This window comes from Neovison vison, chromosome 4, assembly GCF_020171115.1.
Source record: "Neovison vison isolate M4711 chromosome 4, ASM_NN_V1, whole genome shotgun sequence".
Lineage (NCBI taxonomy): Eukaryota > Metazoa > Chordata > Mammalia > Carnivora > Mustelidae > Neogale > Neogale vison.
In genome coordinates, this window is record NC_058094.1 from 7,668,650 (window position 1) to 7,693,933 (window position 25,284).

The 25,284-nt window shown below is 49.5% G+C and overlaps 2 protein-coding genes across 4 annotated transcripts in view; one reads left to right on the plus strand and one right to left on the minus strand.

Annotated features, from left to right (window-relative positions):
- ZFAT (zinc finger and AT-hook domain containing) overlaps positions 1-25,284 on the plus strand; it is a 191,409-nt gene that overhangs the window by 68,764 nt on the left and 97,361 nt on the right. For 2 of the 3 annotated variants that reach the window (XM_044244906.1, XM_044244908.1), the window contains 5 exons: positions 1,017-1,167; positions 6,450-7,897; positions 8,695-8,927; positions 23,609-23,725; positions 23,933-24,020. In XM_044244906.1, the coding sequence (XP_044100841.1) occupies positions 1,017-1,167; positions 6,450-7,897; positions 8,695-8,927; positions 23,609-23,725; positions 23,933-24,020 (2,037 nt within the window). The remainder of the gene's footprint in view (positions 1-1,016; positions 1,168-6,449; positions 7,898-8,694; positions 8,928-23,608; positions 23,726-23,932; positions 24,021-25,284) is intronic. The other variant, XM_044244907.1, reaches the window with a different exon arrangement.
- LOC122904283 (peptidyl-prolyl cis-trans isomerase NIMA-interacting 4-like) lies at positions 11,102-11,516 on the minus strand. Its single transcript, XM_044244909.1, has one exon. The coding sequence runs from the start codon at positions 11,495-11,497 to the stop codon at positions 11,102-11,104; it is 396 nt and encodes a 131-aa protein (XP_044100844.1). The 5' UTR covers positions 11,498-11,516.

Genomic DNA, 25,284 nt, shown 5'->3' on the forward strand with positions numbered 1-25,284 from the left:
ATAAGGCATGGAAAAACACGTGTCTAGAACTTTCTGGAAAGTTGCTGTGTCTGCCCCAGCCTACCTCAGGGTGGTGTCGGCCCGGGAAGCAAAACCTTGGAGAGGGAGTGGCTGTTGTTCTTTGCCATCTCTAGAGGTTAGCAGTAACATCTTTAAAATTGATGGCAGTCCTTTGAGCTTTCTGTGAGTGGGGGCAAATGTGTAATTGGTTCCTCTGCTATTCTAGAAATGGGGTAGATTGGAGCCTTTGCTTTAATGCACGTGTGTGTGCTCGTGTCCACTGCTATACAAGGTCTTCGATCATTTGCATCCTAGAAGCGCACAAGCAGCAGGACCTTTGAGTTTTTCCACTCCACACCCTTCATCTGCTAGGGCGGAAACAGGCCCCCCCGATGGTAAGGGCATGTCGTATGTGGGACTGAACCCCTGGCAGCTGGGATTCCTGTTCACAGCTGAAGCCACTGCTTCGTCATCTCCTGATGCAGTTTTCCGTTTGTTCAAAGTGGGACACAGGTGATCCTGTGGAAAACCTGCAAGTAAACAGGTGTATGTATGTCCCCGTCTTCTGTTTTTTTTTTTCTTAATAGATCAAGTGGAAATTACCCCAGAGGATTTTTGTTTGTTTTTTTAAAGATTTATTTATTTACTTTAGAGAGAGAAGGCAGGAGGGGCGAATCTCAAGCAGACTCCATGCTGAGCACAGAGCCCGATGCGGGACTCTGTCTCACCGTGCTGAGATCGTGACCTGAGCCGAAACCGAGAGTCGGACGCTCAACCAGCTGCACCATTCAGGGGGCCCAGAAGGACGTTCTGCTAGATTCCCTTGCCCTCCGCTCCACAAACACACACAGACGCAGACACAGAAGTTAAATGTGTGAACTGCAGGAAAACCCATGCCTTGCCAGGGCGGCACATTGTGAAGACACATACTTCTGGGACTCTGCTCCTGTGTGTGGGGGGGTCAGAGCCCCCTGTGGCGCCTCTTTAATGCAGGGTGCCTTGTACCTTCATCTCAGGTGCTACCAAGATTGTTCCAGTGGAGGCCGGGCCCCCGGAGACAGGTGCTGCCAACCCCGAGGCTACCACGGCTGACCTGGTGCCTCGGAGAGGGTACCAGGAGTATGCCATTCAGCAGACACCGTACGAACAGCCCATGAAGTCCAGCAGGTAAGATGTCTGTCTGTGTGCCTCCAGCCGGAGCTGGACTCCAGTAACGGCCGTAGCGGGCCAGAGGAACAGCATGTTAGTTTGTCGGGACTCTGTTTGCAAAGTGAGTTGTGGAGGACGTTGGTTTGTTGATTTAATCTAGGAGTCAGACCCTCTGTTATGGCTCTTCTGTGTTGACTGAGACTATATCGCATGTGAAATGCGTGGCAGGTCCACACGCTTTTGGAACTGAGAACCAGTTGGCTTCATGGAGGCGGAGCATTTTATTTAGGCGAACGTGTGTTCAACCACGATAAAAGAGGCATAAACAAAGGCATTAGTAAATGCGTTGATTTTTAAAGCCGCACATACATGGTGAGAAGAAAAATCCCCAGCCCTCCATACTTTTAAAAGTAACACCAACATCTTGTAGAAAGTTCCAGCACTCCAGATGATGTAGGGCTAAAGTCATCCAGTTCTTTAGAGGTCTTCTAAAGGTTCTTCTAGAGGTTCTTCTAGAGGTCGCTAGTTCTTCTAGAGGTCGCTACTATTGATAGTTTGGCTATAGGCCACCATAAGTTTTTCATGATACACTAAAATGTAGCCTTTTAATTTTGTTATTGTTTTCTAATACAAAATAGCAAATGCACTGTTAGCAATTTTATTTTGAGAATCTTTTCCAGTACCTATTTTTTTAAAAAAATATTTTATTTATTTATTTGACAGAGAGAGAGAGAGAGATCACAAGTAGGCAGAGAGGCAGGCAGAGAGAGGAGGAAGCAGACTCCCCGCTGAGCAGAGAGCCCCATGCAGGGCTCGATCCCAGGACCCTGAGATCATGACCTGAGCTGAAGGCAGAGGCTTAACCCACTGAGCCACCCAGGCACCCCCAGTACCTATTTTTTAACAAGCGTTTGCTCTGGGATGGCTGCACTATGGTTTCTGTAGCCATTTTTTTTCTGATGGATGTGCCGCTGTCAAGGTTCTGCCACCTTCGTCTTTCTGTACCTCTTCACGACTTCCTGTGGCAGAAATTGCTGGAGTTGAAATTGCTGTCTCAAAGGGCATGAGAACTTAAAACTAATCAACCCTGCAAACTGCCCTCCAAACACATTGGGTCAGTCAACACCCCACAGTGAATGAGTAGTTAACTTTCCACACCCTCCCCAGGGTCTCCGTCTCAGCTGTGATCAGTGCTGCCCAGGTGGCTTAGCAAACTGATCATCTGAGCTCTGCAAACATTTTCCCAGCTGAGAGAAAGACAATGAAAATGCCAGTTGCTGGTGGGGTTCACCTGTTTCTCAAAGAGGGGAAATGAGCTGTTCTTGAAGAGAGCATAGCTTTTGGTGCCAAACAGACATGGCTTGGCTCTAGACTCTTCTACTAGGGCTCAGCTCAACAGATTAAATGCCTGTTACGTGCCAGACGCTGGGGAGGAGAGCAAACAGGACAGACGCGGGTGTTGTCTGGATGAAGTTTTATTCTATTGTGTTTGACACAAGTGGGTTTGCCTCTGAGCTTCTGTTATACCAGGTGTAAGATTGTCTCTCGTACACTCTGACTTCTTTTAGTGGTGAGAATAAATGATAAAATCTATGTCATGGGGATGCTTCGCTAATTTGTAGCCTCAACCCTGTATGCTTGCAGCTATAAGCAATGGAATTTATTGATGAAGTTGTAAAAATCCTCATTCCTTTGGCAAAACTGTCATGGAATTAAATTTGAAGATATTTTGGTCTCCAGTTGATTTGTAGACCTTAGGTAACTATCTGTGCACTCTTCCAGGGTCTGCTGGGGGCGGATTCAGCTAACTGGTCATCTAGGAAACAGGCAAATAGACACAGTATCCAAACAGCTGATTTAGGCTGTATTCCAGTTGTCATGTGTTCTGCCAGTATTTTATAGTACCAATTACCAAATAAGAAAGAGACCTGATTGTACATGATGATTTTGCTTTGTAAAATGCAGATACAAATTGCTAGGTTACAGCAACGTACCAGGTAGGCTCTCACACGGGTAGGACATGAACTGATTTTATGGAAAATTTTGGAAGTCCAGGAAATTATAAGAACAAGCATCATTTGTAATCTCACGACTGTATTAGAGTCACTATTCATATTTTTAATGTGTCTCCTTCCAGCCCTTTTTGAGCCCATGTATTTTATGAAATCGGGTTTGTCTTTTATGCAGTTTTGTGTCTTGCTCTTACCACACAGTCACTTTGCACGTTTGTTCCTGTGTTACTCGGATCATTCACGGTCCTTCTGTAGTGACCTGTTACGTTGTGATGAGGATGCTCTCTGATCCACGCAGTTCCTCACACCGTAGCCGGTGAGGTCTAGTACAACTCCTGTCTGGTTGTGCCCTTCAAGGCCTCAACGTGTGAGGAGAACTTGGCCTGCGGGACCTCCTGGGGCCGCCACTTCTCCAGCCTTGCCTGCGCATCGGCTGCCTGTGGTCTCTGGGCTCCAGCAGGTGCCCTCACCCTCTGGGCCCCTTGTACTTCTCTGCTGTCTCTTTGCAGGTGCCTCTTCCTCCTTCCCCTGCGTCCCCTGTCTCTGGCTTGCTTAACTCCTAGTCGTCCTTAGCTGTCTGCTCCAGTGTTCAGTGCTCAGGACAGCCCGCCCTACCCCGAGACTGATGAGTCTGCCCTGGTCTGGGTCAGAAAGCATCATCCTGTCTTTTCCCATCCCCACAGGGAGGTTGTGGTCCCTACCTGTCCATTTCTGTGGTGGTTATCTGGCCCATCCCGTCCTCCGGAAGGTGGGCTCCAAGAGAGCACGAGTTGTGTTTGTTTTTGTCTCTATTGTGTCCCCAGCGCCTGGAGTCCTTTCTTAAATGAGTGACAAAAATAAAGTAAGTAGAAAAACAATAAATAAAATAAGTAGAATAATAAATAAATAATAAATAGATAAGTAAATAAGTAGAAAAAAATAAACGTGCAAGCAAACTAGTTCCTTATGTTGGGACCTGTGGGCAGCTTTCCACTCTGAACAAGGCTGTGAGAAGTTGTGCACTGAGCACTTTTGTTCCAATTTTGTATGCTGATCTTCCAGTAGATTCCCAGACGTCGGATAACCACGTCAAGAGCTCTTGACCGTTTAAGAGCTCTGCCCGATCACTTTCTAAAACGCAGGGGCGAGAGTGGCTCTCTCCCTGCCGGGGAGCTCCCGGAGTGACACGACACCGCAGTCCTGTGGACGCTCAGTTCACGGTCATCGTGAGCCGGGCTGGCGCCTGACGGCCCGGCGCAGGCTGCTCAGCGTCTTCATCACATTCGTTATCCTTGGCGGGAAACAGAGTACCGCGGGCTCTATCAGGTATTTGCATAATGATACAAAAAAAAATAAATGAGAGCAAAAGATTCTCCTAAGACCATTTAGATCTTGCATTAGAGGAGAAAATACCGTGATTCGTTTATTTAATTAACATTCTGAATCCAGAGTTTCTTTCTCCACTCTTCTTTATACCAGTGAAATCTATCACCTTCTGAGGTTCTTTGTCATTTGAGAAAGATCCAAATTAGTTTCCTGAAATTAGCCTTGGGTTTAGCATGCAGGCATAGTACTGACTTTCAGATTTGAATATTTTAATTACGTTATGTGAACGGTACCCTCTGGTGTTTATGAACTACAATCGATTTAAGTATTTTTAATTTAAAGACAAAGTAACCCGTGTTGATCAAATACAGTTGTATGGATAGTTCCATAAATATAGACTTCGCAGTTATGGTGGATACAGCTTAATGGTGTCTGATTAACAGTGCTAAGTGATGATCAGTATTTCCAGGACCTTCGTGGACAACCTGGACATACGTCCAGAGGGAGCAGTTACAGAGGAGCGGAAGCCTCACCGGCCTGTCTGGCCCATCTGCCGATTCCTGTCCCTGCTGTCTGCTGCAGTACTTTGGGAACGGTCATTCTCTGATTCCAGAAACAAGGCAGTGCTGTTCTGGGGCACTGGAAGCCCTGTACAGGGGGCCTTCTCCCTGCCTGCGGTCACACCAGGGAGGGCAGTGGTGGGTGTGATGTTTGCAGGCCTTAGAGAGGATGAGGAGCTGTGTGCAGGCTCTAGAGGCTCAGTCCACTTGGGGTCCAGTCCTGGCTTCACTGCTTACCCATTGTATAACCTTGGACAGAGACTTTGTTTTGTCATTCTTACAGTGGGTGTAACAGTAGGGCTGGGAATAAATACGTAGCGTAGGCTTGGTGTACCACCTGCTCAGTAATTGTGAGCTGTTCCGAGCATCTCGTACACGTTGCCATATTGAAAGGGAAAGGATCCACAAGGCAGACCATGCTTTTATTCTCCATCACGGACACAAAGTCTGACACAGTGCCTGAAACACATCGGCAGGTACTCACAAAGGACAGTCATTGATAAGTGACTCACGAGGTTAACACACGACAGTTGAACAGTAGCCCTCTTTGCCCTGTGTGAGCGCTGAACTAGCCGTGGGGAAGGGGAGGACAATGGAGACTGGGGCATCAGCTCGGTTACTGATGACGTTGTGGGGGACGTGGCGGGGTGCACATCAACACATGCCCCGCCCGCCCCAAAGTCCTTGACTGCTGCTGGCCAGACCCATGCATGCCTACCTAGCTGAGCACGTGCCCCCACCTCTGCTCACTGGCAGACCCTTTGTTGCCAGAAGGGCAGACACGGAGCTCAGCATACCATGGCCAGCTCCTCAGTCAGACAGGCCAGTTCACTTGCCCTGGGAGGACATGGGATGTGGGTCTTTCACTGATGAGTGGCAGCAAAGGGCAGCGGGGTCCCCCCGACGGCTCGTTGAAGGAGCAGGCACGTGTGGATCGTTGCAGCTGTGGAGCAGACCCGAGCAGATCGCAGCTGGTCTGACGGAGCCATCGGAGTCATTTGGTGACGACTGGTCACGTAGCCAGAATACGTCCGGGTCAGCTTTGGGGCACAGCTGGTTGTTGTGTACATTGTGAATGACGCCTCCCTCCTCCCTCTCTCTCTCCTCTTGCCTCCCTCTTCTTTTCCTGCAAGCCTCGACTCAGCATTGCCCACCTGCCCAGTGCAGGTTCGATGTCTCTTTCTCTTTGTCCCCCGCGCGTGTTCCTGTCCACACTGGCCACGCGGGCGTGCAGCCACGTGCTCACCTGTCTGCTCTCCCCCAGCCGGGGAGACCCTGAGAGCAGGGACCCACACTCGGCCCTGCAGTCCTGCTCAGGGCCATTTAGTTGACCGCGAGCCTTTGGTGTTTGGTTTCTAAGAAGGAACCCGAGGTCCTTAGGGAGGTGCGGCGTCCCAGTGGTAACGGTGTCGTCTGTTTCTAGGCTCGGGCCCACCCAGCTCAAGATCTTCACGTGTGAGTACTGCAACAAGGTCTTCAAGTTCAAGCACTCACTGCAGGCCCACCTGAGGATCCACACCAACGAGAAGCCCTACAAGTGCCCGCAGTGCAGCTACGCCAGCGCCATCAAGGCCAACCTCAACGTGCACCTGCGCAAGCACACCGGCGAGAAGTTCGCCTGCGACTACTGCTCCTTCACCTGCCTGAGCAAGGGGCACCTCAAGGTGCACATCGAGCGCGTGCACAAGAAGATCAAGCAGCACTGCCGCTTCTGCAAGAAGAAGTACTCGGACGTCAAGAACCTCATCAAGCACATCCGAGACGCACACGACCCGCAGGACAAGAAGGTCAAGGAGGCCCTGGACGAGCTCTGCCTCATGACCAGGGAGGGCAAGCGGCAGCTGCTTTATGACTGCCACATCTGCGAGCGCAAGTTCAAGAACGAGCTGGACCGTGACCGCCACATGCTGGTGCACGGGGACAAGTGGCCCTTTGCCTGCGAGCTCTGTGGCCACGGGGCCACCAAGTACCAGGCGCTGGAGCTGCACGTCAGGAAGCACCCCTTCGTGTACGTCTGTGCCATATGCCTCAAGAAGTTCGTCAGCTCCATCCGGCTGCGTGCCCACATCCGCGAGGCGCACGGGGCCGTGCAGGAGACCGGGGTCTTCACCAGCTCCATCAACCAGAGCTTCTGCCTCCTGGAGCCTGGCGGGGACATCCAGCCCGAAGCCCTGGGGGGCCAGCCGCTGGCAGAGGAGGAGTTGGTGTTCCAGGGGGTGACTGAGCCCAAGGGGGCGGCTGGCCCGGGAGACGCACAGCCTGGGGAGGGACGGAAGGAGCCGGAAGCCCCCATGGAGGAGCCTGTCCCGCCTGTGCCCTTAGCCGCCCCCCAGGCCGAGAGCGCTGTCCTGCCGTCCTGCGAGCTGGAAGCCGCTGTGGACACTGCGGACCTTCATTCCCACTCGGTGGCTTCCGATGGGTTTTTGCTGAAGAACGATCCCTCCTCTGCCGAGGCTTGTGCTGCTCCGGAGGAGACCGTGGGTGCCCCGTGCGGAGCCTCGTCCCAGACTCGGGGCCCAGAAGTCCCTATGCTGCTGTCGGAGGCCAGAAGTGCAGAAGCAAACCAGGACACGCAGGGTGCCGAGAGCCCCCTGAGGGTGGGGCAGGAAGCAGCTGCACCCGCCCCCGAGGGACCAGACCCTGATAGGTGCCTCAGGTCAAACCCAGATGAGGCCTCGGACCCTGCTCTGGGAGCAGGTGGAGGGGACCTGGCCCTGCCCCCGTCTGACTCTTGCACACCTGCCTCTGAGCACCGGGCTGGCATCAGCGCGTTCATGAAGATCCTGGACGGTTTGCAGAAGAGACGGATGAACACCGGCTTGTGTGAGAGGATCCGGAAGGTGTACGGGGACCTGGAGTGTGAATACTGTGGTAAGGAGAGGCAGAGCGGGGCATGCAGCCGCTTGAGCTCCAGCCCTGGCAGCCCCGGCTGCACCAGCCCTCCCTCGCTTGCTTTGGGTCCCCTCGTGATTGATTCGAGCTCGTGTCTCTTTGCAAAGCGCCGCTTCTAAATGAGCTACCCTTTGTCATCTGTAGATAGCAACAGGTGGCCTCCTGCATTACTGGTTTCCCACGTGGAGCCTCTTGGGGGCAGCCAGGGGGACTGGACAGTCAGCCACGCTGTGTGGTCCCACACATGCAGTGGTTTATCGCACGACCTCTGCCGGATGGGACCAAAGGAGAATTGCTCTCCTGGCTCACGACAGGTGTAAAGTGTAGCTTCAGCTGTGGCCATACCGTCCGTGTGGTTCTCTGTTGGGAGCTCCGAATAGAGCCCTTCTGGCTCATGGTGCAGGCCTGGCCTCTGAGTCTCCCAGAGAGCCGGTGGTCCCAGACGTAGGAGGCCCCGCTCTGGCCCGGGTGTCCGTAGAGCATAGAGGCTCTGACTACACAGGCGCACAGCCGTCCTGGGCACTCCTGTTGGTCCTCAGAAAACACTGGTTCCCCCTCTCCCAGCTCTGACGTCATGCGGATGTCGCAGCACCCTTTAGGTCTACAGCCTCCTGCCTTTGGAAGGTGATTTGCAGACAGACGTGAGGAAGGTGAGAAGGGTGACCTGAACAGGCTGGAGAGGGAGCTGTATAGAAGAGTAGAAAAAAATTGTAATGGGAGAAATAAAATTCAATATAAAAGAGATTGCCTGGTTCTCATGTGACGATTTTTTTTAGGCAAACTTTTTTGGTACCAGGTGCACTTTGACATGCACGTGCGCACCCACACGCGGGAACACCTGTACCATTGCTCCCAGTGCCATTATTCCTCCATCACCAAAAACTGCCTTAAGCGCCATGTCATTCAGAAACACAGTAACATCTTGCTGAAGTGTCCCACCGACGGCTGCGACTACAACACTCCCGACAAATACAAGCTGCAGGCCCACCTGAAGGTCCACACGGAGCTGGTGAGTAGCACGGCCACGCCGGAGCGCGGCGCTCTCCGCTCGGTGCCGGGCGCGCTGTCCTGCTTCCTGCAGCGGCGCGTGAGCAGGCGCTGCGCCTCCCAGAGCGCTTCCCCGGGATTCCCTGCTCAGGGCTGCTCTCAGAGGTCGCACGATGGTTCGGGTGAACAAACTGCCTCCCTGTGCAGATTTCTCAGCATCAGAGAGAAACTACAGAAGCCTGCAGAGCAGAAATAAAGCAGGGATTTCTTTTTTTTTTTTTTTTTAAGATTTTATTTATGTATTTGACAGACAGAGATCACAAGTAGGCAGAGAGGCAGGCAGAGAGAGAGGAGGAAGCAGGCTCCCCGCTGAGCAGAGAGCCCGATGCGGGGCTCGATCCCAGGACCCTGGGATCATGACCTGAGCTGAAGGCAGAGTTTTAACCCACTGAGCCACCCAGGCGCCCCTAAAGCGAGGATTTCTTAAACAATGTTGTAGAGCGTTATCAGTGACAGGTGCTAGGAGGAACACGCTCTGCCGCTGGCAGTGGAGAGGCTCCGTTGGGTGGGGCGTGGGCAGTGTGGGGTTCGCGGGGGGGAGTGCAGTAAACAGTGACGGCCTCTGTCGTCCTCCGGGGGTGGTGGTAGTCGTCCGGGGGCGGTGGTAGTCGTCCGTCTGTGAGACATTGACTGCAAAGCATTTTTATTAAAAAAAAAAAAAAAAAGTGATAATTTAATCCAAGAGGCTGTTAATATTCATACCGATAAAACTTGTTTAATTCTTTGGTGGAAGGTGATGTAACATAGTGAATGAATGTTTATTCTTAAAATTCTCACATTCCTCAAGAGGCCGACACCCGAGTGTGATTTGAGCCTCGTGCAGGTTCTGAAGGAGGCCCCCCTCCCACCCCGGCCCCAGGTGCGATTCTGCCTTCATGGTGTTCCTTTTCATACTACAGCACAGAAGGAGGCCTACTTCAACTGTGTTCTGGCACGGAAATCACTCACGTTGTGGCACTTTCTGTCGCTAATGGGTGGAGTCGGGGTGTTGCAGGTGCGGTGCGGAGGGTCAGGACCTGTGCTTCGGGGTCGGATGTCCACCGGTAGCGACTCTAGCACTCGCGTGGGCTGTGGATATCGGGGCAGTCACTTGCCCTTTCTGAGACTTGGCAGCCTTCTGTATGAAATACGTATTAAAAACTGTATGTTTGTCTACTACATAGACATGCTGTTTATCTGCACATATATGCACAGACACATGTACGTGTGTGCACATGTTTGATACATGCTTGCAGACACAGTGTGCGTTTATCTATGTGTATAGATCGCCTGTGGTCCTGGGAGGATAGGGTGGAATGTCCTGGCAAGAACCTGGCTCAGTGATTGTGTTGTCAACGCTGTGCCCACTGCTGCCTGTCACATGTGTTTCTCTCTCTCTGAGTAGGCCACCAAGGCTGGCTCTTTCCATTGCCTTACAGAATTGCTGGATTGGTCGTGCTTCCAGTATTGTCTCGGGCAGGGGAAACTGGCGGCAGAAATCATTACGATGACTTTGCTAGAAAAGTATATAAGGTCAAGAGAGAGGGAGACCAACATGGGGAGAGGATGCTGGGGGCAGACTTGGGGTGTGGCATTTAGGACCAGGAATCATGCTGTGGGTTTTAGTTCTCACTCCCCCATTTGCCATGCATCTGACTTCAAGACGCGTCATATAACTGCCCCGCGCCTCAGTTTACCCACCCTTGGGAGGATGAGGGGAGAGAATATTCGTAGATGTCTCAGAGCGATGCCTGACATGGAGTAAGCATCGTGTGCCGCTGACTATTAGAATCACTATCATTTATTCCACTTCTCATCTGGGGGCTTGCCGCTCTGCGCTGGGAGACTTGGAAACAGAGGCTGAAGGCTGACATGGAAGAGGGAGTTGTCAGAGCCCCTCAGTGGGTGGGACCGTGTTTCGCCACACCCGTTTTCCGTGCCCCTTGTGTGTGTCAGAGGGACCGAGGTCGAGCGCAGGCATTTTCTTGGGTCTGGGTGCTGATGCTCAGCCTCTTGGCCACATCCCTGGTCCTCACGGTCATCAGGGCCTATTGGGGACACATCCTAAGATCTTAAGACCCAGTTTCACATGCTTTCATTTATCTTGGTAAAAGCGGCGTTTATTTATTTTTTTTTTTTTCAGTCTTCTGTTCAGTTTTATTTTCTCCCTTCAACCATAATAATATGATATCCAAATTTTGTCTTAACTGGAGGGTCTGTAAACACAGGCTTATCCAGCCCACTTATAGGCAAGGCAAATGCTGCTTCTTGAAATGGTCCCACCATGGAACCTCCGGCCATCCAACCCAAGTCGCCCCCTTGCCTGGCTTTGTCTTCACTATACTGTGTGGCCACTTCATTGAATCTCATTCCAGACTTGAACTTTTCCATGGCTTCCATGATTTTCCCATGTTTTTCACACAGAATGTGTCTGACCTTTACTGCACTGCCACTACCTTTGGGACCCTGAGCTTTCTTATCAGAGCTGTCACTCCCAGAGGCTGCTCCCCCTCTCCCCCCTTTCCCGGAACCACTTTTTCCCTTGGGCGGCATCTTCGGAACTTGCGGCAGAACCCTCTAAAAGCGGCATTTAAAGACGTTTCTTTTCTCAACTTTCTGTGGTTGTGTCTGCATATCGACACTTAAGAAGACGTGTTGGGGACGGGGGGACAGTGGTGACACAGTTGGTTCTCCTCTTGTGGTCCTGGTCCCCCGTCTTAATTCTCATACCACCTCTGGGAGGTGGGAGTATTTCCTTTGCCTCAGTGCAGGCACGCGGTGGCTGGTCCCTGGTCACACTGTGGTCAGGGGGGACCGTCAGCCATGCCCTTTTGGCGAGTCTCTTGGACACCTGTGCCCTGTTGGAAGGAGTCGACTTTGTCCCGTGAGAGCAGAGGCTGCGTGGATGCTTTCCGTGCTGTGTCTCTTCCGTGCTACACTAACGAAATGTCCCTGAGAATTCCCGCAAGAGAGGAGCAGGAACAAGGGATTTTGCCTCTGTGGGTTTCATAAAAACAGGGTGTCCTGCTTCTCATCAACACTCATGTTTTCTTAGAGGTTGTTGAAGTGTGATTTCCCTCCTTGATGTTTGCATTTCTTCCATTGGAGGCACTTTTAAAGGTGAATGTGTTCCGGTGCCCTGAAGCTTGCCGATGCAGGCGAGAGCTGCCATCCTCTGCGCGCCGGGCATTGGGGTTTCAGACATGGGTCTGACCCCCGGCTGCCTCCAGGAGGCTGTTTCCAGGGGGAGGGTGGGCGGCGAGAAACAGAAGGAGGTACAGCAATGATGGAGGGTAAGTGAGGCCAACACACTTCTCCTTCTCCTCTCATGCTACCCCGGAGAGGTCAAGGTGAAGGTAAAGGAGGGCTGCCCGGAGGAGGGGTTCTGAGCTTGATGAATAGGACTTGGCCTAGGGAGAGGCGTTGTGGGGGTGGGGAGCTCGCAGGAGGGTAGGCGGCACACACCAAGGGGAAGCCTTTTGTGTTCACACCAGGATATTGAAAACGTTCCCATGAAGCACGCGGACTCTGTTGCTGATGTACTTAGATGGCATTTATGAAAACTGGTTCCAGTATTTCGAGTTTAGACAACATTTGTCTTTTGAGCCTGTAATTTATTTCTGGAATGAAGCCAAAGTTACCAAGGAAATGTTGACCCGGTGGTGAGATCTTCCGTTAGCTAACATTGCCTCCTTTCCCCTCCCCAAGCCCTAGGCAGTCGCTAATCTGCTTTCTAGTTCCGTGGTTTGGCCTGGCTGGGGACTTTGTATAAAGGGAATCATGCAATTAATAAATAATGGCAGAGTCAGTAAATACCCTGTTTTCTCAGGCTTGTGGTGAGGGTCCCATGAGAGAATCAAATGACCTTCGTGTTGTAAAGGTGCTGAGCTGAGGACTCTGGTCAGGGCAGGGTCCGCCTGACTTGGGAGAGAGGTGCTGTTGTGACCTTGGCCTTGGCCTGGGGCTTGGTTCCCTTATTTGTCCCCCAGAGAGATGGGCCAGGTGTGTGGAAAGTCTGGTTGGACTTTCTCATTTCATCCAACACTTGCCTGTCTTCAACGCCAATTCCCATGCAGTGCAAAACAAAGCAAGTTTTAAATCGAATCCCTGCCCCATCCCAAATAGGCCTCCATCTAGGTCCAGTCTAGTTGCAGTAGGGCCCTGGGATAATTTGGCTGAGTTGTCTATTTCTGTGACTCTTAACCTGCTCTTTGCTAACGATGTGCTCAGTGATCAGAAGGCGTGAGTTCACTTAATACAGCCTCTCCCCCACATCCCTCTCCCGAGGATCTAGGGGCTGTGACTTACCGTCCAGGCTGTGTTAGCATCAAGGAAGAGTGGAGAGCCAGCTGAGGGCAGTAGTTCATGCTGTTGCTGGAGCAGGCCCCCTTTTTTACAGCGTTGCGCAGAGTTTGTGCGGGGGAGACAGGAAGATCCTGTGAAATGCCGGGGCTTTGGGCTCTGGTGGCTGTAGCTCAGACCCATGTCCACCTCCCTGATCTTGGGCATTTGCCGAGTCTCCACTTTCTCATTTGCAATATGAAAACTGGGTACCATCTCTGGCCTCTCAAGGTCGTGACATATAAATTAGAAATCGTGTGGTGTACCCAGATCCGCTTCTGCGGTCTGCGGGTCACGGTCCATGAACCGGTTTAGTTGTGAAACAGTTTAGTGGGTCACAGCTAGTAAGTGCCTCTTAAAAAATGAAATGCCGCAGAGCAAAATAGAAATTACTAGCATTAGACACCTCTTCCCGAGGTTAAGTATTGTTTGCTGAGACCTTTGTTTCCATGTTTCAAGATTTATTTTAGAGAGAGAGAAAGAGCGGGCTTGGTCTGGGGAGAGGCAGAGGCAAAGGGAGAGCGAGAATCTCAAGCAGACTCCACACCCCATGCAGAGCGCAGTGCGGGGCTCGATCTCATGACCCCGGCATGAAGACCCAAGCCGAAACCAAGAGTCAGATGTTTAACCAACTGAGCCACTCAGGTGCCCCCGTTTCCATGTTTCCGTACGTTTATGGATCAGTGTAGGTGCTTGTGTGTCCCAGACGGCAGTGTCCAATGACCTCCTGCGGGTCCCTCTAAATGAAGTTTTTGTTACTGACCCAGCTGATGGAATTCATGACGTCCTGAATGAGAATCACGTGGGGGTGAGAGGGCGCTGAGCTCATGCCTCCATTGTAATTCCAGGGCGACCTGGGAGTCTGCCCTTCGGTTCCTCCTGATAGATAACGTGAAGTGGTAGGAAATGGAGCATATGGTGGATGTTCACGATAGGTCAGTCTTTTCCCTTTCTCTCCAGCTTGTGTTCCTTCTACGAAGACCTCATGGGTAACCAGCCAATCTGAGGGCACTTGTGGCTGCCACATGCCCACCGTGGGGACAGGACACGTTTTGGTGTCCCCTGCTAAGTCGACCACTCATAGGGTATGGCTTCCTTTCCTGACTTCTCTGATACCTGGTCTGTGAAGCGCCTCTGGGTTGTTGGGTTGTTGTGGGAATTTAGTGAGATGGTGTTTGTGAGGGACTCGGTGCAGGTCCAGGTGTGCAGGGGAGCGGCCGGTCTGAGCCAGCTCGTCTTCCTCCTTAGTAGTGGGGGCGGTGGTGGTAGCGTGGCGTGGAGGCGGCACCCCTCCGTCCAGGGCGGCATGGTCTCAGCACACGTTTCAGATTCCCTCTTGATCCTGCCTTTGAAAACTGTGAGCTCTGTTTTTGGCTACAAGCGTACACACAGTTAAAACCTCTTACTCGTACTTTCTGGAGGTAAAGTAACATGTTGCCAGCAACGCATAGAGAAAGTAGAGGGAACTACCTCCGGTAGCTTTCTAGAAACTGACAGATTCGTCTTTTTTTCCCCTGGGCGGTCACAGACCAGTTGGTTTCTCTGTGGCCCTGTCTGGGTGCGTGTCCACAGTTCCCAAGGCCTCGGGCTCCCAGAGTTTCCTGTGTCTAAAATGCAGCTTCCCGTGAGCAAGGCCGGGGTCTAGGCTTGAAGGGGGTCACCTGGCAGAACAGCTCTGCTTTCAGTGGATGGTGGGATCCTTGCATTCAAATCCCAAAGGGAGCATGTTTGGTTTTTTTTTTTTTTTTTTTGTGTGTGTGTGTGTGTGTGTGTGTGTGGCGGGGGCAGCAGGCTTTTTTTCTAGCCTGTTCAAATCAGTCCCAATTCAGTGTCCCTTTCTCTGCCTCTGTGTGGTGGCAGCTCGCAGTAGCTCACGGCTGCTGGAGGGCAGGTAGTGTCCCTTACTTCTGTCCTCGGGGCAAGGCCTGGTGCATAGCAGGGCCCTTGGCCCCCATGACCATGCTTTTATTCCTGGGAGCTGGTTCAGAGTGGGATCTCCCACCCTCTGTTTTAAACTTGACATCACGTGTCTTATAGGAGTGGTACTTACGGGAGAGGCCATATACTTGGTGGCTGGGGGCAGGCTTGGTATTCTCCACCCACTGCTAATTTCAGACTTGAGAACTGCCCAGTTGCTTTGGGGGCCAAGGCCCCTGCCCTCCAGCTGAAGACCAAGGTGGAGTCCACCCAGACGTGAGAGCGGGGGGCCTGAGCTTGGGCCCTGGGCCACGCCTACACCCCACACTATGGCCACAGACTCCTGCTGACACCTTTCTTCTTTCACAGGGTCCTTGGTCCTTTGTTGCTTTGAAGGCCATTTCCACGGGGCACAAACACACTTGGCGGGCTGGGCTCCCTCACTTTCATTACTGTGCGGCCTTGTGCTCTCCGCCTCTGCCAGGAACTCTTTACACAACTGCTCATTTTAAGTTTCCTGTGTCAGGTTGGGTTTTCATCTCCGGTATGGAACTGAGGCTTGGGGAAAAAAAAAATAAATGAGTCCTCAGAGCGCCCTCTCCTCCTACCGCCGAGTCCCACCGCCCGTGTCCTTCTGACAGTCTTCAAAGGCATCAAGAAATGAGGGCCCTGATAAGCTCTAAGATAAATTGCTTTCAGACTATTGGAGATTAAAAGAAAAAAAAAAATCAAATAGCAAGGACTTAGGGGAGATGACTGTAAACTCCTTCAAAGCCCTGCTGAACGTCTCCATCATCTCTGCCGATGAGGGCACTGGGGGCAAGTGGGGGTGGTGAGAGGCCGCCTCCAGGACGCACACCAGGTCCAGGGCGTCTTTCAGAAATGGTCTGTGGGTACCAGTTCCTGTGTGCAGATTCAGGGAGTGGTGGGGTGACCGGGAAGGGTCGGGCAGAGGAGGACAGTGACGGGAGCACCTTGAGAAGGCGTGAGCCCCCAGCGTAGCCTGGCTGGAAGTCTGTGGCGCTGGCTGAGCCACAGCTCAGGACAGTGTCATGAGAGCCGCCCGGACCCCTGCACGCCCGAGCTCGGCAGGAATCTCTTGGAACCCAGACGTTTTGTGGGACGTGCAGGCGGGCTGATGGTTTAGAGGGACTGTTGTTAGGTGTTGTTTTTGTTTTTGAATACCAAGTACCATTCTCCTAAGTGTGCTCCAGGGAACCCCCGTTCTGGAGATGTTCCGCAACAGCAGCAACTAATCAACAAGGGACTTCGGAGGGTGCTCATGGAGACCCCCCTTCCCGGAGATTCCCGGCGTGCACTAGCCCGCAGGGGGTCTGTTATCTGAGGCCAAGCTGCGTTAACAAGGCCACGGCCACTTAGCAGCATCTCTCAGATTTGTTGAGGGCTCCCTAGAGTCCAGGCTCCATGCTAACAAGCTCTTTATGTGTGTTGTGTCTTGATAAGCTTTATCTTTTAGGTTCGCTGCAGATGGACCAGAAGGTACAGAGATTTCGCTGTCCCCAGACAGGCACAACCTACCCCACTCCTGATGTCCCAGACCACAGGTGGACACTGACACATGAGGAGCACCCAGAGTCGAGTTTACACTCGGGGTCATCTTGGTGTTGTACGTTCCGTGGGTGTGGACAGACGTATAAAGACTCGTGTCCACCATTATTGTCATTGGAGAAGAGTTTCAGTGCCCTAAAATCCTCCTCGCTCCCCTGGTCATCCCTATGTTCTGGCCACTCTGGATCCTTCCACTGTCTCCATGGTTCAGCTTTTTCCGGAACGTCATAGAGTTGGAGTCATACAGTTTGGAGCCTTTTCCCATTTGGCTTCTTTCACATAGTAAACAGGTCCTTGATTTGTGTCTGATCTTAGTGGGAAAACTTCTAGTTTCTCATCATTAAGTAGGAAGTTAGTTTTGTTTTTTAGATAATCTCCATCAAGTTGAGGACGTTCTCGCCTCTTCTTGTTTACTGAGATTGTTTATCATGAATGGATGTTGAATTTTACCAAACTCTTCTTACGTTTCTGTTGATATGAGCATGGGGTTTTTACTTCTTATTCTATCGGTGTGATAGATTTATTCTTTGGTTTTAGAGCAGTGAATCAGCCTGACCACCAGGGATACGTCCCATTTGGTTGCGGTGTATAGTTCTTTTTACACGTTGTTGGGCTCGATGTGCTAATTTTTTGCTGAGGATTTTTGCATCTCTGTTCATGAGAGATACTGGCCTGTAATTTACTTTTCCTATAATGTCTGTTTTGGGTATTAGGGTAATGCTGGCCTTTGTAGAATGAGTTAGGAAGTTTAATTATTCTGTTTCCGTTTTTTAAAAGGAATCGTAGAGAATTGGTATAATTTCTTCCTTCCATGGTATTTTGAAAGATTTTATTTATTATTCATGCGAGAGGAGCGCACGAGTGGAGGGGAACGCAGAGGGAAAGGGAGAAGCAGACTCCGCACTGAGCAGGGAGCCCAATGCAGGACTCGATCCCAGGACCTGGAGATCATGACCTGAGCCGAAGGCAGACGCTTAACTGACGGAGCCACTCAGGCACCCCTCTTCCTTATATGTTTGGTAGAATTCTCTTGGTACTTTTTGTTTTGGAAGATTATTATTATTTTTTTAAAGATTTACCTGTTTTGAGAGAGAGTGCCTAAGAGTGAGGAGAGGGGCAGACAGAGAGGGGGAGAGAGAGAATCTCAAGCGGACTCCTCGCTGACCGTGGAGCCTGATGCAGGGCTCAGTCTCGTGATCCAGAGTTCATGATCTGAGCCAAAACTGAAGGTCCGATGCTCAACCAACAGAGCCACTGAAGCACCCCTTGTTTGGCAACATTATTATATTGGTGCCATTTCCTTAACTAGAGATAGGACAGTTATGACTCTTTCTTTGAGGGTATCGGCAGATTGTGTCTTTTAAAGAATTGGTCTGTTTCATCTAGGTTGTCAAATTTGTGGGCATGGATGTATTCATGGTATTCCTTTACTGTCTTTTTCATGTTCAGGGGATCTGTGCTTTGTCCCCCTTTTCAGTAGTATGTTCTCTTTTCCATTTCCATTTCTTTTATTAGTAACTTGTGGCCTCTCTTTTGCCTCAGGCTTCATGATTTCAGTGATCCTTTCAAAGCATTAGGTTTTGGTTTTGTTGATTTTTCTCTGTTGATTTCCTGTATACCTGTATGTATTTTCAAGTTTTTATTTAAATTCCAGTTAGTTAACATATAGTATGATATTGGTTCCAGGAGTAGAACTTAGTGGTTCATCACTTATGCAACACCCAGTGCTCATCCCAACAGGTGCCCTCCTTAGTACCCATCACCCCTCTAGCCCGGCCCCCCGCCCTCATCCCCCCAGAAGCCTCGGTTTGTTCTCTCTAGTTAATTGTCCCTTATGGTTTGCCTCCTTCTCTCTTTTTTTATCCTCTTCCCCTATGTTCATCTGTTTCTTAAATTTCACATATGAGTGAAATCATATGGTATTTGTGATTTCCTATTTTTAATTTATTTGATTTCTGTTCTAATTTCTGATTTTTTTTTCTGCTTAATCTGGCTTTAATTTACTCATCTTTTTTCTACTTTCCTAAGGCGGAAGCTTAGGTGGTTAATTTTAGGTCTTTCTTCTTTTCTAATATTACACATTTGGCATTATATAAATTTCCCTCTAAGTACAGCTTTCGTTGCTTTTCATAGATTTTGATAACTTGTGTTTTCATTTTTATTTAGTTTAAAATTAAAAAAAAATTTCCTGAGAGTTCTTCTTTGACTTGTTCTTTTAAAAGTGTACTGTTTAATTTGTACATATTTTGCAATGGTCCAGCTATGTTTCTGTTACTGATGACTAGTTTAATCCATCAGGGTCTGTGAGCAGACTCTGTATGATTTCTGTCCTTTTCAGTTTGTTGAGGGCTATTTTGTGGCCCAGAATGTGGTCTATTTTGGTGAATGTTCTCTGTGACCTTGAGAAGAATGTGTATTCTGCGGCTGTTGGATGAATCCATCTATAGATGTCAATTATTGCCAGTTGATTGATGGTGGTGTTGAATTCAGCCGTGTTCTTACTGATTTTCTGCCTGCTGGATCTGTCCATTTCTTACAGAGGGGCGTTGAAGTCTCCAACTAAAGTAGTGGATTCAACGTTTTCTCCTTGCCACTCTACCAGTTTTTACCTCATGCTTTTTGACTCTGTTGTTGGATGCATACATGTTAAGGCTTATTATGTCTTCTTGGAGAATTGATCCCTTGAATGTTATGTGGTGTCCCTTTTTATAACTGGTAACTATCCTTGAAGTCTGTTCTGTCTGAAATTTATAAAGCTACTTCCCCTTTTTTCCAATTAGTGTTAGTGTGGTATCATTTCCTTTTAATCTTCATATGTCTTTGATTTAAAGGGGGTTTCTTACAGCCAACATATAGTTGAATCTTGCTTCTTGATCTATCTTGGCAATCTCTGTCTTTTAATTGGTACATTAGATCATTGATAGAGTGATTATTGATACAGTTGAATTAATATCGATCATATTTGTTAGTGTTTTCTATTTGTTGCCCTTGTTCTCTGTTCCTTTATGTTCTGATCTTTTCTGTTGTTTGTAGTTTTATTTATTTATTTTTTTAAGATTATGTTTATTTTTCTAAGATAGAGAAAGAGAGAGAGAGCATGAGCTGCGGGAGGGTCAGAAGAACAAGCAGACTCCTTGCTAAGCAGGGATCTTAACAAGGGGCTTGATCCCAGGACCCTGAAATCATGACCTGAGCCCAAGGCAGATGCTTAACTGACTGAGCCACCCAGGCATCCCTCGTTTGTAGTTTTAATTGAGCATTTTATAGGATTTCATTTTCTCTCCTTTCTTAGCATTATTACAAATTTTATTTTATTTATGTATTACTTTTTCTAGCGGTTACCATAGAACTTGTGGTATACACTTATATATAATCCAAGTTGATTTTCAAATAGCACTGTTCCACTTTATGGATAGTGTAAGTACCTTGTAATAACAAAATAATCCCAATTCATTCTTCATACCCCTTGTATCACTGCTGATACTTATTTCACTTTTATATAAGCATATGTATACAGAAAGCTTATTGAATACATTGTTGCTGTTATTATTTTGAACAAACTTTCTGTTAGATCAATTAAGATTAAGATAAATGTTTTTATCTTACCTTCACTTCTTCCTTCTCTAGTGCTCTTTCTTTATGCAGATCAATCTTCTAGCTTTATCTTCTTTTAATATTTTTTGTAAGACAGTTCTTAGCAGTAACAAATTCCTTTAATTTTTGTTCGTCTGAGGAAGTCTGTATTTCTCCTTCCTTTTTGAAGGATACTTTTGCAGGGTACAGAATTCTGCATTGGTGTTTTTCTTTTTTTCTTTCAGCCCTATAAATATTTCACTCTGTTCTTTTCTTGTGTGGTTTCTGAGAAGTTGGATATAATTCTTACCTTTGCTTCTCTAGAGGTGAGGTGTCCTCTCTGCCAACCCTGGCTTTGTTCAGTACTTTTTCTTTACCTTTGGTTTACTGTCGTTCAAACATGATAGGTTTAGTTTCTTTGGTATTATTCCTATTTGGTGTTTTCTGAGCTTTTTGAATCTGTTTTGGCGTTTGACATCTCATAAGGGAAATTCTCAGTCATTATCATTTCACATATTTCTTCATTTCCTTTATCTCTTTCTTCTCATATTCTCACTACACGCATTTTACACCTTCTGTCATCTTACAGTCTTTGGATATTCTCTTCTGGTTTCCATCAGTCTTCTTTCCTGCCTGCTTTTCAGTTTTACAGATTTCTTTGGAGATACCTATTAAGCTCAGAAATTCTTTCCTCAGCTGTGTCCAGTCCCTTACTCCTCCATCGGAGGCATTCTTCACTTCTGCGGCAGTGGTTTTGATCTCTAGCATTTCTTTGTTGGTTCTTTCTGAGAACGTTCATGTCTCTGCTTTCATTATGGGCAATGTCTTTTGCCTCCTCTCTGCATCATCTAGTAGAGCCCTGAGCATACGAATCAGAGTTGTTTTAAATGTTCAGTCTGGTAATCCCATCATCCTTGCCTTATCTGAGTCTGGTTCTGTGCTTGCTCTGTCTCTTCAAACTGTGTGTTTTGCTTTTTAGTGTGTCTTGTAATATTTTTCTTCCTTTAAAGCTAGGTACAAAGAACTATATTAGGCCTTTATTAATGTATTGGTAAGGTGTGGGGTTGGGGGCTCATTCTCTAGCCTGTGATTAGGTCTCCATATCTTGGTGAGCCTCTGCCCCTGGACATGAATTTTTCCAGTATTTCTCGTTTTTTTCCCAGCTCCTTTAGGTGGGGAAGGATGGCTAAAGGGGTCTGGGTTTGGTAGTGTCCTTTCTCACACGGGGAAGGATGTAGTAGGTGGCTGGAGGTGGGTATTTCCCTTCCCCCAGGTAGCTTAGTCTCTAATAATACCCCAGCAGGTTAGGCGCTGGTTAATTGGTTTCCCCTGATGGCAGGCCTTGTTAAGAGGAACAGAATGCTGTGGTGTATTTCAAAGTGCAACCCCTATCCCAGGTCCTGGTTCTCAGAGAGCTTTTTGCTTGTGGGTTTGTGCTCCCAGAAGTCACGATTCTCTGCCTTCTTTCCAGCTTGGGGGGCAGTGGCTTGCCCTATAATTTAATGGATCTAATGAATTAAGAAGAGTTGCTGCTTTTTCAGTATGTCCAACATTTCATTTGTTGTTAGGGTGGAGTGCAGACTTCCAAGCTTCTTATGTGCTGGACCGGAAACTGGAAGTCCACTTTATGTGTTTTTAATTTCCTTTTTCCTCCTAGCAAGGAGGCTGTTTTTATTGCCATTTTACAAACAAAGAAACCAGGACATTAACAGGTGAAGTCACTTGCCCAAAGTTCCCCAGCTATTAAGTGGTGAAGCCAGAATTTGAACCTAGGGACTCAGAGCCGTGAGTCCATATTCCTAGTCACTGTCTTGTAGGAGCAGGAACTCTGGAGTACACAGGTCTGGTCTGGACACCTACCTCTGCTCTCTGGGGGTGGTGTGAACCTTGGACAGCTTCTCAGATGCCTTGTAGGATGTGGTGTGCAGAGCACAGCATTCTGCATGAGGAAGTTTTTAAGAAACGGTTGCTGTTGCTGTCATGATTTATTGGTGTGAGTAGACTGCATTGTGGGGTGACTCACTCATTCACAAGACATGGAGAGCACTTGGTACAGTGTTGAGCTCCTTGTAGGTGCTCAGTCAGTGGTGGGAACTCGTCCTCCTGTATATCAAGGTGAGCAGGGACTGTTAACATCCTAGAACACGCAAGGGCCCGAAACCTTTCCTTGTAGCCACAGCTCCTGCCTTTCTTGTGGGCTCGTGCAGTTTAACATAGGTCACACTTCGCAGCTCGTTGTGGGTTCATGGGTGTTTCCACCTGGTGAGCTTGTGCGAATGCTGCCTCATTGGTGGTCTTCCCTGTTGGGGACGCTGAGGGAGGGTGGGAGCAAATTCCCACACAGTGCTCTATGCCGTTTGTCTGCCCCTCCCCCTGTCCGAAGCACCTGTTGCCCAGGTGGAGGCTGGCTGTGGCCTTTCCCTTTGTGTGCTTGCCCCCTATATTAGCCCCTAGGGCCCCCTGCCCACGAGTGGGTTATTGTCTCCTAGTTCTGGAGGCCGGGATTCCAAGATCGAGGTGTCGGCATGGTTACTTCTTCCTGAGGACCCTGAGGGAGAGTCTGTTCTTTGCCCTCCCTCCTAGCTTCTGGTGTTTTCCAGCAAAAACTCTGTTGTTCCTTGGCTTGCAGTCTTGTCACCTGGATTACCTGGATTTCTGCCGCCTTCTTCACGTGGCATCCCCATGTGCATGTCTGTGTCCAGAGTTCCTTTTTTTTAAAATCAGGACACCAGTCATGATTTGCCATCGTCACCCCCCGCCACCCCCCCATAACTTCTGCAGTGACCCTATTTCCAAATAAGGTCTCATTCTAAAGTACTGGGGTTTAGGACTTTAATATGAATTTTGCAGGGGACAAAGTTGAACCCATAACACCCACCCTTTGGGGGAAAATTGGCATGTGAAGTAGCCCTACAGTGAGCTGAAGGAAAAGGTGAGCAAAAGCTACAGTTTGACCATTCACAAGAGCCTCCCCTATAGTGAGAACGTAGCGTGGCAGTTAGCCGGGTCATTGAAGCAGGGAGCAGGGCGGAATGAACTCCTTACTCACAGCCTCAGTGGGAGGCAGGCCTTGGGAGTCGTAGGAGCTGCGGGGGTGGGGGAAGCATCTTGGGTTCAGAAACTGGCTCTTCCTCTCAGACTTGGGGCTCATCACCCTTGGCCTCCTGTCTTAATCTGTAACGTGAGCATCAGGATGCCTGTCCATTAAAAGTGGTGCAAGTCTTAGTAAAATAACTTCTATGAAACCCCCCCCACACCATGCAGAGAGCACTGGAGGACATAATACGCTTTGGGTCGTGGAGCAGCGCTGGTCTGCACGGTGGACCTCGAGGCCGAGCCCTGCGCTCTGCCGGCCTGGCCACCTCCAGCGGACCGTCACCTGTAAGCCCTGCCCCTCCCTTCTGCGCTCCGGAGCTCCCCAGGCTGTGTGGGGCCAGGTGCAGGTGGCATGTCACTGTGTTTGCAGAGGTGCACTGTGGTCTAGCGGTGGTGGCGGCAGCCGTGGCGGTGGTGGCGGTGGTGGTGGTTTTCCCACGGAGCCCAGGTTTGAATGTGACACTCCATTGATTATGCTCTCTTTCTGTTAAGGACAAAAGGAGTTACTCTTGTCCAGTGTGTGAAAAGTCTTTTTCAGAGGACCGATTGATAAAGTCGCATATCAAGACCAACCATCCCGGTAAGGTTATGTGTTTTGGAGGGGTGATTAATTTGAAAGGGCTTATGTTTACTTTGAAACACAGCATTATTTATCAACTGCACGAAATGGGAATAAAGGGGGATGAAAGGATGAGTGAATTCGAAGGAAGTCATTACGTTAATTTAACGTTGGGAAGTTGTTTTAATTCCTTCATTTTATCCTTTCCTCTGGTCTTGGATAGATCTCCCCACACTCCCGTCTCCCTCCTCCCTTTGCGTGTTCACTTGGAATGCCTTTGGGTGGGTCCCTTATAAGGAGGTCTGACCTTGACACCACTCCCTGGGAACCCACTCCATGGTGCCCAGCATGGTGGTCTGTGAGGGGTGCGCGCTCGCAGGCTGAGGAGCCTTGCCGAGCTGGAGTGACCGTCGCCTCGGGTCTCCCCACGTGGGTCTCTTTGGCTACTCGGAGGTGTGAAGCACGAGCCGCTTGGGTATTCACCCCTGTCACACCTCTGTTTTCACCACCTGGGACACATTTCCTCCACTCCGCTAATTCCTGCTCATTCTCTATGTTCTTCCTTGGAGTCCCATCCTTGGGGAGGATTTGGGGGCTCCCCGTCTGGGGGAGGGCCGTACCCCCGCCCTCTGTGTGCTGACTCTTGTGTTCAGGTCATTGGCACTTCTCCTGCCCTCGCTCCCCGTGAGAACCTTGGGGAAGGGCCGCCATTGTTACGGTCTAGCCCCAGGTCCCCAGCCTCCCATCGGGCAGGCCCGAGAGGACTATGTGTGGTATAAATGAGGAACAGGTAAGCCAAGCACCTTTCCCCGCATCCGTGTCCCCTTTGTATCTGCTTTATTTTGTATCTGCTCCTGGGCTAGGACACTGACTCGCTGATTATAAGCGATATGGAAGAAAAGTAAAGAAATAACAGAGTTCACCAATACTCGTGTTTTATCTGGGACCAGATGGAGCCTTAAGACCTTCATCCATGTGGGAACACATAGGTTATGGGATTCTCTGATGGCCTCATTCTGGCCTGTCACCCTGTGTCCAGTGTGAGCCCAGGACACTCATCTAAACCGGCCACCCTGTCTCAGGAACCTATGTGAGGTGTGTTTTGTCTTTGGTCTGAACTTCAAATATATACAAAACACAGAATAATATGAGGAACCCCCACAGGTGCCATACTCATGTGCATTCTGTCAGACTGGTTTCGTGTCTCAGCCCTCCAGACTTTTTGTTCTAGAATATCTTAAAGTAGGTCCTGCACTTAGATCATTTCCCTGTAAAAAGAACTTTG

Excerpts from the sequence above, each read along its gene's own strand:
- LOC122904283 (XM_044244909.1), bottom strand. The coding sequence starts at position 11,497 with ATGCCGCCCAAGGGAAAAAGTGGTTCCGGGAAAGGGGGGAGAGGGGGA.